General features: G+C 35.4%; 1 protein-coding gene across 4 annotated transcripts in view; it reads right to left on the bottom strand.

Annotated features, from left to right (window-relative positions):
• The window catches only part of SNX13 (sorting nexin 13), a 66,648-nt gene that overhangs the window by 22,839 nt on the left and 30,335 nt on the right, over positions 1–13,474 (bottom strand). For all 4 annotated transcript variants that reach the window (XR_001331212.2, XM_005518855.2, XM_014248686.2 and 1 more), the window contains exons 4-14: positions 12,363–12,452; positions 11,805–11,926; positions 9,342–9,463; positions 9,094–9,195; positions 8,353–8,441; positions 7,822–7,905; positions 5,316–5,454; positions 4,786–4,874; positions 4,025–4,124; positions 2,337–2,530; positions 1,179–1,283 (exon numbers count right to left, since the gene is read on the bottom strand). Coding sequence is in view for 3 of the 4 variants with exons in the window: in XM_005518855.2 (XP_005518912.1) it covers positions 1,179–1,283; positions 2,337–2,530; positions 4,025–4,124; positions 4,786–4,874; positions 5,316–5,454; positions 7,822–7,905; positions 8,353–8,441; positions 9,094–9,195; positions 9,342–9,463; positions 11,805–11,926; positions 12,363–12,452 (1,236 nt within the window). In the remaining variant the exon portion in view is untranslated. The remainder of the gene's footprint in view (positions 1–1,178; positions 1,284–2,336; positions 2,531–4,024; positions 4,125–4,785; positions 4,875–5,315; positions 5,455–7,821; positions 7,906–8,352; positions 8,442–9,093; positions 9,196–9,341; positions 9,464–11,804; positions 11,927–12,362; positions 12,453–13,474) is intronic.

The following is a 13,474-nucleotide window of genomic DNA, read 5'->3' as shown; positions in this document are numbered from 1 at the left end:
TCCTTGTGGACAAACTATAAATGTTGACCTGCAAACACTTAGGGCAACAGGTAAAAAGAGGGAAAGAAGGGGACGGAAGACATCATATGTGACCTTTCTGACAATTTCTAGTTTAGCCAATACAATGTAGCCATACCTCACAAAGATTTAACCACACCACCTCATACAATTTACCTTCACAGGTATTCACTATACCTTCATAGGTATTCAGCCTATACAGTATATATATACATACAAACTAGTATCTATACATAGCAGGAATTAATTCATAATGTTTAATACTCATGTCAACTCTAGAATATTTTAATTATTTTTTTTAATGGACCACTGTTCAAGTACTATTATCTAGTAAGAACAGAAAAAAACCCAATCCATCTGGGTTAAAGGAGGTTCATTTCTTTTGTAATATAGGGGAATTTATGCTCTTCAGCAGAATTCACAAGCATGGCCCAGATTTCACAACATGCTTTAATTAGTCTTAAATGGGAGTCCCAAGTACAACAGTGTGATTCTAAATTCTACAGCTCATATCACTAATTTGTAGCATGAACGAGAACATCAAAGTAACAACCTAATATAAAAATATTTCAGATTGGGTATGTAAGTTATTGCCAGAATATTAATCATTCACTTTTCCTTTTTAAATACATATATTAGACTTGAGTGATAAAGTCTACATAGGCAGGTAATAAATATACTGGTTTTTTCTTCAGCACTTGCTGCTTCTGAGTGCTTCACTGTGCAAGTTTGCAGAAACAGACCAGTCAAACTAATTTTTAGAAACAGCTACTGGACTTCATATAGGACCATTACATTCCACCTCTCTGAAAAAGAGAAGTATAACTGAACAAAAACTGTATGTCTTAGTCTACTCATGACATTTTTCTTAAATTAGTGCATTAACAGAAATGAAAACATGATCATTCTAAACTGTGTTTTGTATTTAGATTAATACAGGAAGGACACCTACTGCTGTCTACTGCTTTGAAAACCATGAGCTAAAAAATGGCAAAGCAAAAGTTGACAATTTTAGAGTGTGATTTTCACAGAACACGCAAATGGTAGTACTGGTTTTAGGGTTTAGATATTTGACTTCCTTCTTTTTTAGTGTCTGCAACTATGTTTTACACTTTATAGCATTAACAGTTCTTATGAAATAAGGGACAAATAGAGTATACCTTTCTCTGAATGTCATCAAAGATTTCCGGTGTCGGATCCTCATGGTTCAGTGTTTCTGCAAGTTTTGCTACTAAGTTGTCATCAATATTAACTCTTGGAGATGCCTGTCATAGAGATCTAAATCAACTTTTGCAGCATAAAAATAAGAAAGTTGTACTTTAACAAATAAAATCCAATGCAATGCTGCAACTCTCTAAGTAAACTAAATTTCTTCTTCACAAATATCTCTGTAACTGTCTAGAACATGCAACAGGAGTCAGATCAACCCACCCACAAAACTAAACTCAATTCAGAGTTTGTATTAAAACTTGGATGTTTCACTATTAAACAATAGAAACTGCCTCAAAAACAATTTATACATATATTTTGAAGCAGTACCTAAATAAGATTTACTCAGACTTATAAACAGTTTTTATTTATTTATGAAAAATATTAAGATTCAGAAATCAAGAACAGGTCAATAAAAAAGTAATAGGATGAAGTCCTGAAACATCTGAGGAAAGGTTAACAGTTTGTCAACTGCCCATTTCTGAGTGAGAGATTTTTATCCACAAACAAATTCAGAACCAAGATGCTTTGTCAATGCCATTTGATGTGCAGTTTCTTCCACAGAGGAATCCTTACTGTCTATTGAAAAATACCCAATGGTGACACTTGAGCAATTTACACGGACAGTGGTAGAGAGGCACAGGAAGCTATTTCACCTGATAACTCAATCTTAATTCAAGTTTAGACAAATACTTAGTTCCATTTTTTTAATAACACTTCTTAAGGGGGCAGGCAAGGGTGAAGGGCAGAATAAAAGGAAGGACAAGGACAGCAAGCAGACAATAAGCAGAGAGACACTTTTTTATTCTGTCTTTACATTGTCTCTAGTTTGTTAACTCTAGAAAGTCAGCTTCTGAAGAACATATTCAGTGCTCTGACAGGGCAGTCAGTGGCAATATAAGCCTTTTTAAATGAGGGGGAACACAAAAAGAAGACTTTTTTACTGCTTAAGATGAGAGAGAGATAAGATACACAAGCAATAGCTTAGATGTCAACATGTAAGCAACTGTGCTACATAATAACCATGTCATATTAATCGAGCCATAACTATTCAAAGAAGTATCAGTACAAAGAATAAACACCACACTGCAGAATTAAATTATTCCTACCTTTTCTGATAAATATTGCTCATAAACTCCAAATGCAGCTGCTCTTAATAGACCCTTGGTCTGATTAGTCTGATGTTTTCCATCTTTCTGCCGGCTTTGAAGTACCTCTAGCTGTTGCTGTGCTGTAACCCTGTATCCTTCCACTGTCATCCAGAAAAACAAATGTGCTTGGCCACCAGTTTGCTGCATGTAATCTACAGAAAACAGACACCACATGACCTTAGTTACTGTTGTGCATCTTGGAATTCTCTATGATGCTGACTACATATGGAACAACAGGATCTGGTCATGCATCTAGAAAACTTGTCACATAGAGTCAATTACAAAAATACATATACATATTGGTGATATATATGTGTATATATGTATACATATCTACATGTTGGTGATAATCAGTAAAAAAGACAGATAGCAAAGTCTAGGAACTAAGCACTGAATCCTCAAATGGACATGTAGAAAGTGAATCCACTGTTACCGTGTGAATATAACAGGCTTGTACAGCATGATACAAATGAAGTTCAAACTGAATTTCACGTTCATTGACTCACAGGATCATTTAGACTGGAAAAGATGTTCGAGATTACCAATCTAATACGTCCAAGCCCACCAGTAAACCATGTTCCGAAGCACCACATTTACATGTCTTTTAAATACCTCCAGGGATGGCGACCCAACCACTTCCCTGGGCAGCCTGTCAAGTCAATGCTTCACCCCTTTGGTGAAGAAATATTTCCTAATACCCAATCTAAACCTCATCTGGCACATCTTGAGGCAATTTCCTCTCAACCTGTTGCTAGCTGTCTAGGAGAAGAAAGCAGCCTTCACCTCACCACAGCCTCCTTTCAGGCAGTGTAGAGAGTGATAATGTCCCCCCAAGCACCCTTTTCTCCAGCATAAGCAACCCCAGTTCCCTGGGCCACTCCACGTAAGACTTGTGCTCCAGACCCTTTCCAGCTTTGTTGCCCTTCTCTGGACATGCTCCAGCACCTCAATGTCTTTCTTGTAGTGAAAGTCCCAAAAATTCAACACAGGATTTGAGGTGTGGCCTCACCAGTGCCGAGTACAGGGGGACAATCATTGCCCTAATCCTGCTGGCCACACTATTGCTGATTCAAGCCAAGATACCAATGGCCTTCCTGGTCAACTGGACTCATTCCTGGCTCATGTTCAGCTGCTGTCAATCAGCACTCCCAGGTGCTTTTCTGAGAGACAGTTTCCAGTTACTCTGCCCCCAGCCTGCAGCACTGCCTGGGGCTGACACAATTGCAGGCACTTGGCTTCATTGAATCTCATACAAATTTTCTTGGACCATAAATCCAGCCTTCCTCCCTCCAAAGAGCCTTCCTTCCTTCCAGCAGATGGACACTCCTGCCCAACTTAAGTGTCATTTGTAAATTGATTGAGGGTGTTCACTTTATGCCCAAGGCAGCCTCCAACTATCACATCACCCTGTTTGCAAACAAGTTCAGACAGGTGCTTTCCTAGGTTGGCTGCCTCATCAACTGTGTCAGGAAGTACCTCCCATGCACTCCAGGAACTTCCTGGAATGTTTCCAGCCACTGCATTAAAAAATCATCAACAAAACTGATGGATATTCTTAGTACTGACATTAAGCAATTCTAACTATACAGAGCTGTGAGTTAGCATATTCTTTATAAGTAAAACAGACCAGATAAATTAACACTCACCCATAAAAAACTGTAGTGCAACATTGTCTACCAGAATATGGTCCAGAGGGACTGTGCAAAGTTTTCCAAAGTTTGCTGCCAGTTTCACAGTATCTATTTCCTGTAAGACACAGCTCAGTGTGTTTATAACCTTTTTTTTTTTAAAATTAACTTTTAAAACTTCTACTTACCACAAAGCATATAGTTAAAAAATATTACATTACATAAAATAAAGTAGCATCTCAATGATTAGCTATTTTCACGAACACTAGTAAAGGAAGATCTAGATTAGAAGGTCAGGTTTCCTTAATTATTTGCCTTCAAAACAGGCTGCAGCTATTCTGCTGCATAGTAAACTGGATTTTAATATTGCTGTTCATGTAATATTCTACAGGTCAAATTAACCCCAAATACCTCATCAAGAATGACAGCAGTAGAAAATTAATTAACAAGAATTAATTTCAGTATTTGATGAGCCCAGGTCACCACAACTTAAATTCACCTCTGTCACATTTTCTTCTGTCTATATGGCATTTCTTGCCATTACAGCAATGCCTTCAGGTCCAGCTATAGAATGCTTAATCATTTTAGTAGTCAATACATACAGAATATTATATTATCTTGGAACCATATCTAGGTCAACTTAAGAGAGTCAAGAAACTAAGTAAAGCCAAATACACTAACTCTATCGACCCTTAATTATAAAACAAGCAAAATGAACAACTAGTCAGTCATTTGTAACCTCACTCTTTTAAAACTAAAAAAAGTTTTAAAACACTTACTTTTCCTGACTGCAACCTCTGAATTCTTGAATCACATACTTTAATAACATATAATAAACTGTTTATTTGATTTTTTATAGTATTGATATCTGAAAGCAAAAACAAAGACAATTCAGCAATGCAGGAAGTCCCAAAGTCTTGGGGTGTTTTTTCAGTTGAAATACTTTGCTAATGAAAGTGAACAAGAAGAAATATTTTTCTTTCTCCTTTTTCAGATTAATGGTTAAATGACTACCAATAATACCTTAAATATTACTGAAATTCAGAACCACCATTCAAGCAGTTTTAACAGAAATACACTTAGCTAATCAAATTCTCTATATTTACAAAAAGGAATCAGACACACACCAACCAATAAAACACTTATGAAAATGAAAGCTTGAGTTTTATCACTTCTTATGCAATTTCTTTAAAAATAAAATACTTTATACTACGCTGCATCAGAGGTTTTATTTTTTAATTGTTGCAATATTCTACAGAGATCATGCAGGTAAATGCATTTCAAATTTCGAAAACAATCCAGCACTAACCATCTCCTGCTGTATCTAGAGATCGAAGATATTGCAGTTCTTCACTTGCTTTATCTTTCACTGCTTCCAACTCTCCTATATTATCACTTAATTTAATAATATTCATAAAGGCCTCATAGTTACAGTTGGAATCACGAATCTGAAACACAAAGTTTTATAGTGTAAACAATGCAAAACAGCTAAAAGTACAAGACATTTTCTTCAAGTGAATTAGTTTGATACAGCATTGCAAAGTGGCATTTTGAAAATTCTTTGACACTTCTAAATCTTCCTTTTGGTACTGAAATTTTACATTGAATAGGACAGAAAAAAGCATGCATAGTCAAAACTTATTTCACACCATCACTTCCTGTTTTCAAGAAGTACATACAGACACATGGAAAGTCCATCAACCTCCTTAATGAAGATCTCCAAAATCCAATCCACCTTCTTCTGCTTTTACCTCCTTAGCTAAGCAGGCAGAAAATGATGAGACAACTGAATAGGTTCAGCTTTACCAAGATCCCCAGCAAGTATACATGCTCCCAGAGTAATGGCTTCTTGAGATACAAAATTACAAAAATAATTAAAACATTCTACAATGTAATCATAACCTACAGAGAGGAAAAAAACAGCAAATGACTCCACTCTGTAACCCTAATTAAGATACCCTGGCAAATACTATTAAGCTATTTAAATATATACTATTTTACCACTATTAGCATAGAGTGAACCTGCTCTAGGGACTCAAAGGAATTTGTGCAAGTGAAGGAAGCCTGCTGTGTTGCCAAGATCACTGGAAACTGTGCTGTGAATGCAGCATAGAGATCAGGGAAAGGCTGGCAGCTTTACAACACGTGCACGCAGGTGCTGAGGGTTGAGTTCTAATGCTGTTTTACCATCTGAAGCTAAAAAAGTCACTTCACACACATCTCTTCTAGATGCTCACTTTGATATGGAAATGTAATACTTGGTCCATACTGAGCAAGTGCATTGACATGAGCTGCACAAAGCAGAAAGAATGAAGACTGGATACCATTGATCAAAGTAAATAGAAAAATCTCCCTAGAAATCTGCTTTTAAAAGCAATAATACAGGCAACACTCGAACTTAAAACATTTTGTAAATCTGTGAATTTCACTGTGAAGAGAGAAGTTTGACTTAACTTCTAATTTTATATTGAAGCTTTGTATTTTATTGCAGCAGAATTAGTATCAGACTGTGGTATGCCTAGAAACCTGGATTTAAACTTCTCTTTTCCAGAAACTGATCTTTTCATTCAAGTCTGACTTTATGTCAAAGGTTCCAAAAGCAGCCAGGATTTATTTCAGTCATCTCTACTTCTGACCTTAATTTCTGCAACAATCTCTATTTCATAAGACTTGTATTAAATTTTTTCCTTATCTTTTGCCCAGCACATTTGCTTCTCTATCTCAGAAACCAATTTTGAAAATTAGTTATTTGGGACATCACTATCATAACAGAAAGCTTTATAAAAAATTCAGAATCCTATCTCTGGATGCAGCTGGGGGCAGTGCTCAGTAAATAAAGAACGAGGCCAAGTTACAAGTAAAGAACACACGTAGGAGGAAGGGGGAATTGAAAATTGCAAATTCTAGTCCAGATGAGCAGTATTTTTTCTTGCTAAAGCCAGGTACCTGTAGAATGCATGCAAACTTTTACATGAAATGGCGGAGGCTGGAGTGAAGGAAACACTGTACACACACACTTGAAGCCATTCCATAATTCCATTTGTAATAAGAACTTTGAAATTCAAGGGTGTTTTCAGCATAGAACTTGTGTATACTATAAGACTAAAATATATGAATAAAAAGAGAGAAGTTGGGGGAAAAATATTAAACCTGATTCATGAACTATAAAGGATAATAACATTTAAAAGTGTTAACTTGCTTTGCAAAGAATCAATATTGTTAATTAAAGCACAAATATTCTATTTATGTTAGCTTTACTATAATACTACTTTAAATAGTTTGGGGGCTTTTCTTGCAAGTGCATTAGAAGAGTTATCAAAGTAAAAAAATTGTTTCTGCCTATTCAGTTGAATTATTTAGGGTTAACACAAATGGTCCTAAAACAATTGCCCTGAAATTCCTTAGCATAAATGTTTCTTAGTTTTTATTTTTGAGGCCTCTTAAGCTTGAAGAGCCAAACTGTAAACACAGTCAGGGGAATACACCCCCACGGTTACTGCCACACTTCCCAAACGGCCAAACAGAATATTCAGAGGAGTGAACTCTACATTTTGTGATACATTTGTCCTCAGGCAACTTTTGCTGAACAATCAAAATGAAGAGTGCAGATATATATAGTCTCTGTGTCTATGTGTATTTGTAACTCAATATAATATAAAATTTAATATAGCAGCCCTAAGTTCACTATCTCTGCCAACATCCGTTGGTAACTTTTATATCAGACACTTATCCATCATGATTATAGGGAACATGAGTAAAGCTTTATATGAAAATGTTCTGGAAATACAAATAATTTTAAACATTTTAAATCTTACCATCCATATGACATACTGATTAATATAATCAGGATCACTGAGCTGGTTTATTAATGGAAGAAGAATTCCTCGGGAGAGGATTTCCTAAAAAACAAAGGATAATAGACCATTTCATATGTTTATTCATAAAGCTAGTATAACTGCAACAATTTAAACATCACTGTGTAGACCTTCAAACACACAAGTCTACTTGCAGAAAACATTTAATAGGCACTACCACATTCTCTTCCAATTAACACTACAAATGTAATTTGTAATTGCAAGAAATTACAAGACAAACCTCCTCAAGAAAAAAACAACCTCGAGAAAAACAATATCTATTTTCTCATGCATGCTTTTGTCATGATGGAGTTAAAAGACCCTTCAAAAACATTTCAGACAAACTGTTCTCTGCTATTAAATACTTACCAAGACTCTAGTTTAAAATAATATTAAATTAGATCAATTTTAGAAAATAATACCAGCAGTTTAGATCTAAATTTTTTTTATGACATTAAACCAAAGAATTGGGATAGCTTTTAGAGTACTTACCCTGACAAAGTATCGCATGATCTTGTTCTGGAAGTCTCCAGGAGGTAGCAATATATACAGTAAAACCTCACACAGATCCCTTAGGAATCCTAGAGAAAGAAAACAAAACCCCCTCAGCAGAGTTGCATATCATGATACTTACCTCATATCACCAAATCCCATAGATAAATACTTGATTCTGAGTTCAAGCATTCAGTCATGTATCTCTTTTATTCCAAGCATTACAGGAATACATTTCAGATGGAATATAAGCAGCACTGATGAAAAATACCTACCTCAAACCCAAGACAACAAAAGCCAAATTGCAAGATTAAAAAAACCCCAACAACCTAACTCTAATTCATTTTCCTTACTTAACATTTAGAGCTTTTTTTCCCCTCCTTCAACACCTTGCCTAAAACTATAGTGGTTTTTGAAGGAAGACTACAGAATAGTGATAAGGAAGGCACATACAACAAAAAGCAGTAAGAATCTGCAAAACCATCCCCTCTCTCTCAGGAAAAAGTACTTTTATCTTAAAATTCTTCCAATGAAAGGAGGACAACTTACATACGCACATGCTATGTTTTAGTTATAGCATTAATATGTACAAACCAGAGGAAATAAACACGTATGGTATATAACCACACTTTGAAAGTCATATGCTAAGATTTTAACTCATTTCATATTGTGAACAAAATTGTTAGTATTTTAGTTTAGTCTCCTGTACTAAAATATTTACTCAGAAAACAATAGAGAGACCTTCTTCATCTTTGGGAGAAGTGCAGACTAGATCACGACAGACTTCTTTTTCCATTTCAACTTCAACCTCAAAGAATGTATCTACAAGTTCCTCAGCTTGATCTATGCAAAAGAAAATAAAAGAAAGCATGTTTTTGTCAAGACTAGAAACTTGAGAGCAAATTTGAGTTATAAAATAAAGCTAACTATATTTCACACACATAAGGTAACAGCCTGTTCAGACCCAATTAAAAAATACTTCACATTACCTTTCATCTGATCACCTTTCTCTGCTATCCTTTGCTGAGCTTTTCTGAAAACTCGAAGATGAGTGCCAAAGTCATCAACAAGTCGTGTAGTGAAATAAGGCTGCCAGTCTGTTTCCTTTGACCTATTAGTAAAGGACATCCATGGAAATTAATTATTTTGTTGTGAACACAAAGAACAATAATAAATTCCTACTTTTCCTTCCTTCCTGCCAAGAACCACACTGACAGTAAACATGGAAAAGCAAAGAAATAAATCAGCCTCCTAATTGCCTATCCACTGAAAAACCAAATATTGTAAAATACCACTCTTGCACCACATTAATATTTATGCTTGATTTAGTTGAAAGTCAACATTTGCATCTAGAATAGTGTTCTGATTTTTGACATTATCAAACACCTGTGAGAAGTCCTGGTATAAACAGTTCACAAGGTAAAACTAAAATACTGTCCACGTCTTTTTCAGACGTACTTGCTACCATTTTGGAAGGCATCGAATCAAAATCATTTTCTTCTGAATTTGCAGAATATGCACCAGTGAAAAAACACACATTTCACTTGAAACTAAACACAATCTAATATTATCAACAATTGATTCCACAGCTTATATGAGGTACTTAGCATACTCTTCTAACAACACACACAGGTTTAGATCAGAAAATAGTCACTGTTAGATTTACATAAAACTGCTTCCTTAGTGGTGTGAAAAGGATAGAGGCATTTTTATGGTATCTGTGCCTTACTAGGCAACCTGAAAATGTGATTGGGCATTATAGGTTTAATGAACCTTGATGCTAGTAATAGCTCTTACCCTGCACTAAATATTTTATTGCCTAAACTCCCTCAAGATGCTTACTTTATTATAGCAGGAGTCCTTCTAGAACACTTCCTTTTTTGTGTTGTTCCTTACCTGCTCTTCTCAAGGATAGAGAAAGAGATAAGGAACTCTGGAAGAAAGGAAGAGCTCCCACAAAATCTAGACGTGTAAATAAGAAGCAGAATTGTCCCAAAGGGCCATCGATCAAACAGTCCAGATCTAACACCGGCACAAGCCAGACCCGCACAAAACCTCTGGGTGGCAGCCTTACACCAGGCTCCCAAAGCTACAGCTGTCAGGGAATTGGGAAATTCCCACTGTACTCATTCTCCCCAGAAGCTGGCAGGCTATATGAAAGTACAGGAGATGGTACTAACCTAAACTACTTCAGCTATATTCAACTACAGGCATTATGAATACACTATGTCATTTTTTCTGCAGAAGAACTGCTCTAGGCCTGTAAAATTGATTTGCTTTCTACAGCAGAACACAAGTGCACAGGAGCAGTGTCTATTTTTGAAGAGCTATAGTACCATAGGAAAGAAAAATAAACTTGCAAGAATTTGACCTACTTTGACACAAACTCAGTGCTCGACACTGTCCAATGAAGTAACTCTGCCAAATACATAAAAACACTGAAGCTGGGTAGTCAGGTCCATTTCATGCAACCATAAGTTTGTTTGCTGTAACAATTTATTTAGCATAGTTTTCACCATTTCAACACTGTCTCCTAGGATTTTCATTATTTTACTATATTACGTTATATAATATTCTATTATAGTTATAATTATTATTATAGTTATTTCTTCCTAGTATTAAACCCTGCTCTCCCATCTTTGACCCTCATTGTCAGAAAAGCACAGTAACCTAAGTTTTCAAGTCAACAGAGGGAGGGGATAACACCTGAAATTGCTAAGAAGTTACTTATATTTAGGTGACCCACAATCTCCTCTGCAGACAAAGCATGTAACAACAAGCACAGTGGGATGAATACCTGAAATAAAAACAAGTATATGGATATAAAGGCACGTGGTACCCAGGCTGGGAAATCAGCCATACTTTGTCAGTTTTGACAGTTTCCCAGATGACTTGTTTAATCAAGTAGCAAGAAGTCAGGGAACAGCAGTAGGAACAAGGGGTAATGAACAAACTATCCATTTGTCCTCAATCAATCATGTTTTAAAAAAAGGTTTGCATATGTGACATTCTACTTTATTCCCTGGACTACTATTCTTTTTAAAATACCCATTGTTCTTACATATGAAAGAACCACACCACTTCTAAAAATCATCTGAGATGATACGTATGTTGAATTCAGACCTTGGGAGTGGCCCTACTCTTCAGATGAAAAAGACCTGAATACAAAGACGTAATGGTTCACAAACTTAATGCTTAAGTTGTAAAAAAGAAAAAAAATCAGTTCAGTGATTTTAGACATTGATCTAAATTTTGAAATGGCCATTTTGCGGAAGATCATGACTTCAAACGCCATCATCTCCATTATACAGCAAAAGACTGTACTTCTTATAATCTTGAACTTTTATATGTTCTTTCCGTAAAATGCACTGAAATATGCTAGTAGATAAACTTAATCACTTATCTACTACCATACAACCCACAGTATATAATGTAAATAAAACAAATCTTACCTGGCAGAAAACTGAACAAGTGCATATTGAAGAGCCTGCCTAATTTCCAGAAGAAAGGATTCATCATCACTTAGTGTGTAATACCAATACTGCACATAGTCTCTCAGAGAAAACTGGATTACCTGAAATTGGAAAGAAAAAAAAAAAAAATAAAAAAAGAACTAGTGAAAAAGGACAAAAAATGTACAACAGTTTTTTGTGTCTGATAACATAGTAGCAGTTATCCTGAAAGGTTACCAGAGTGAACAATACTCCTCTGTCATTATGAAACTGGGAGTAAAACAACAAAATTCACACACTAAAACTTCTTTTTCAGACTGGTTTGAACATACTGTTTTTATCACCAGTACACTGAGAAAGTAAAATATACTGAAAACATACTTAAATATTGCCCAATATGCTGGCTCATCTCCCATGGTTTTCTCATTTATCACTCATATATGGTAAAATTTTGAAATTTTATTTGTCACTCAGCCATTTCTGTATTACATAGCTGCATATATACTCAATACTTGCAAAAAAATAAAAGTAGGTTAAACAGTCCTGGTTAGAACTTACCTGTTGCAAAGGCTCATCAATTATGTTTGCACCTGTCAGTCTTCTGTCAATCTTAATAGGTCTGGCTTCACGTTTCATTTCTTCTATGCACTTGAAAGAGATTGGGATATGTAACTTTGTAGGGTGTAGCTCTAATTAAAAAACAGCTCTACTGCTTATGATATATTTTTTTTTTTTTTTATATATAGATAGATATAGATATAGATATACACTTCCAGTAATGACTTTAAACCTTTTCTATATTATTATAATTTATAGAGAAGATATAATCATAGACTCACAGAGCTATTTGGGTTGGAAGGTCTAGTTCAACCCACCTGCAATGAGCAGGGACATCTTGAACTACATCAGGTTGCTCAGAGCCCTGTTCAACCTGACCTACAATGTTTCCAGGGATGGAAACATACTTCTCTGGGCAACAAGTTTCTGTATCTTTCTCTATATAGTACTTAATGATGAGGAACTCCTGAAAACTTACTTTTTGCTTACTATAAAGGAACAAGTGTTTGCTAAATTACCAAGTAATAAGGAAATAAAACTCAAACAGTTAGAAAGGGAGGGAAGGGGGAGACACAAGAACAGCACAATATAGTTTTTGTGAAAGACTCCAGTTCCCCTCTTGTTTGTCTTGACTTGACTGTGCCATCTCAGGCAGATAATTTTCAGTTGGGTTTTTGGTTTCTTTATCCACCTCAGTTTATTCTATATGCCAGAAGATAAATTACTTTTTTGTACCATTGCTACTCAACAGACAAGCCTTTGGAAAGTAATTGATGAGGAGGGAAAGAAATTACTTTATAGAAGGATTTGTAACTCAAAGCATTTAACTCCAAGAATGACCTCATCAGAGATGACTTTTGGCAAGTGACATACCAAAAAAGAACTCCCTTTATCAGTGCTTCTCTCCAGTGGACTTATGCACTCTTTCTACAAAATTTCAATAAAACAGGCAATAAACTCCTCTATTTTCACATAAATAACAACCCAACAACTTACACTATTGTTCAAATAAACCAGTAACTTCTTTGATCTAGAGAAAAAGTTATGACTCTATTGGAAAAAAAGAACTGCCAAAAGCATAAATGAAGGAATTATAAACCAAATATCCAAGG

This window comes from Pseudopodoces humilis, chromosome 1 (genome assembly GCF_049639895.1).
Source record: "Pseudopodoces humilis isolate 2021_Gansu_Grassland_sample_001 chromosome 1, ASM4963989v1, whole genome shotgun sequence".
Lineage (NCBI taxonomy): Eukaryota > Metazoa > Chordata > Aves > Passeriformes > Paridae > Pseudopodoces > Pseudopodoces humilis.
The sequence above is the reverse complement of the archived record's forward strand: the minus strand, read 5'-3'. Positions and strand labels throughout refer to the sequence as shown.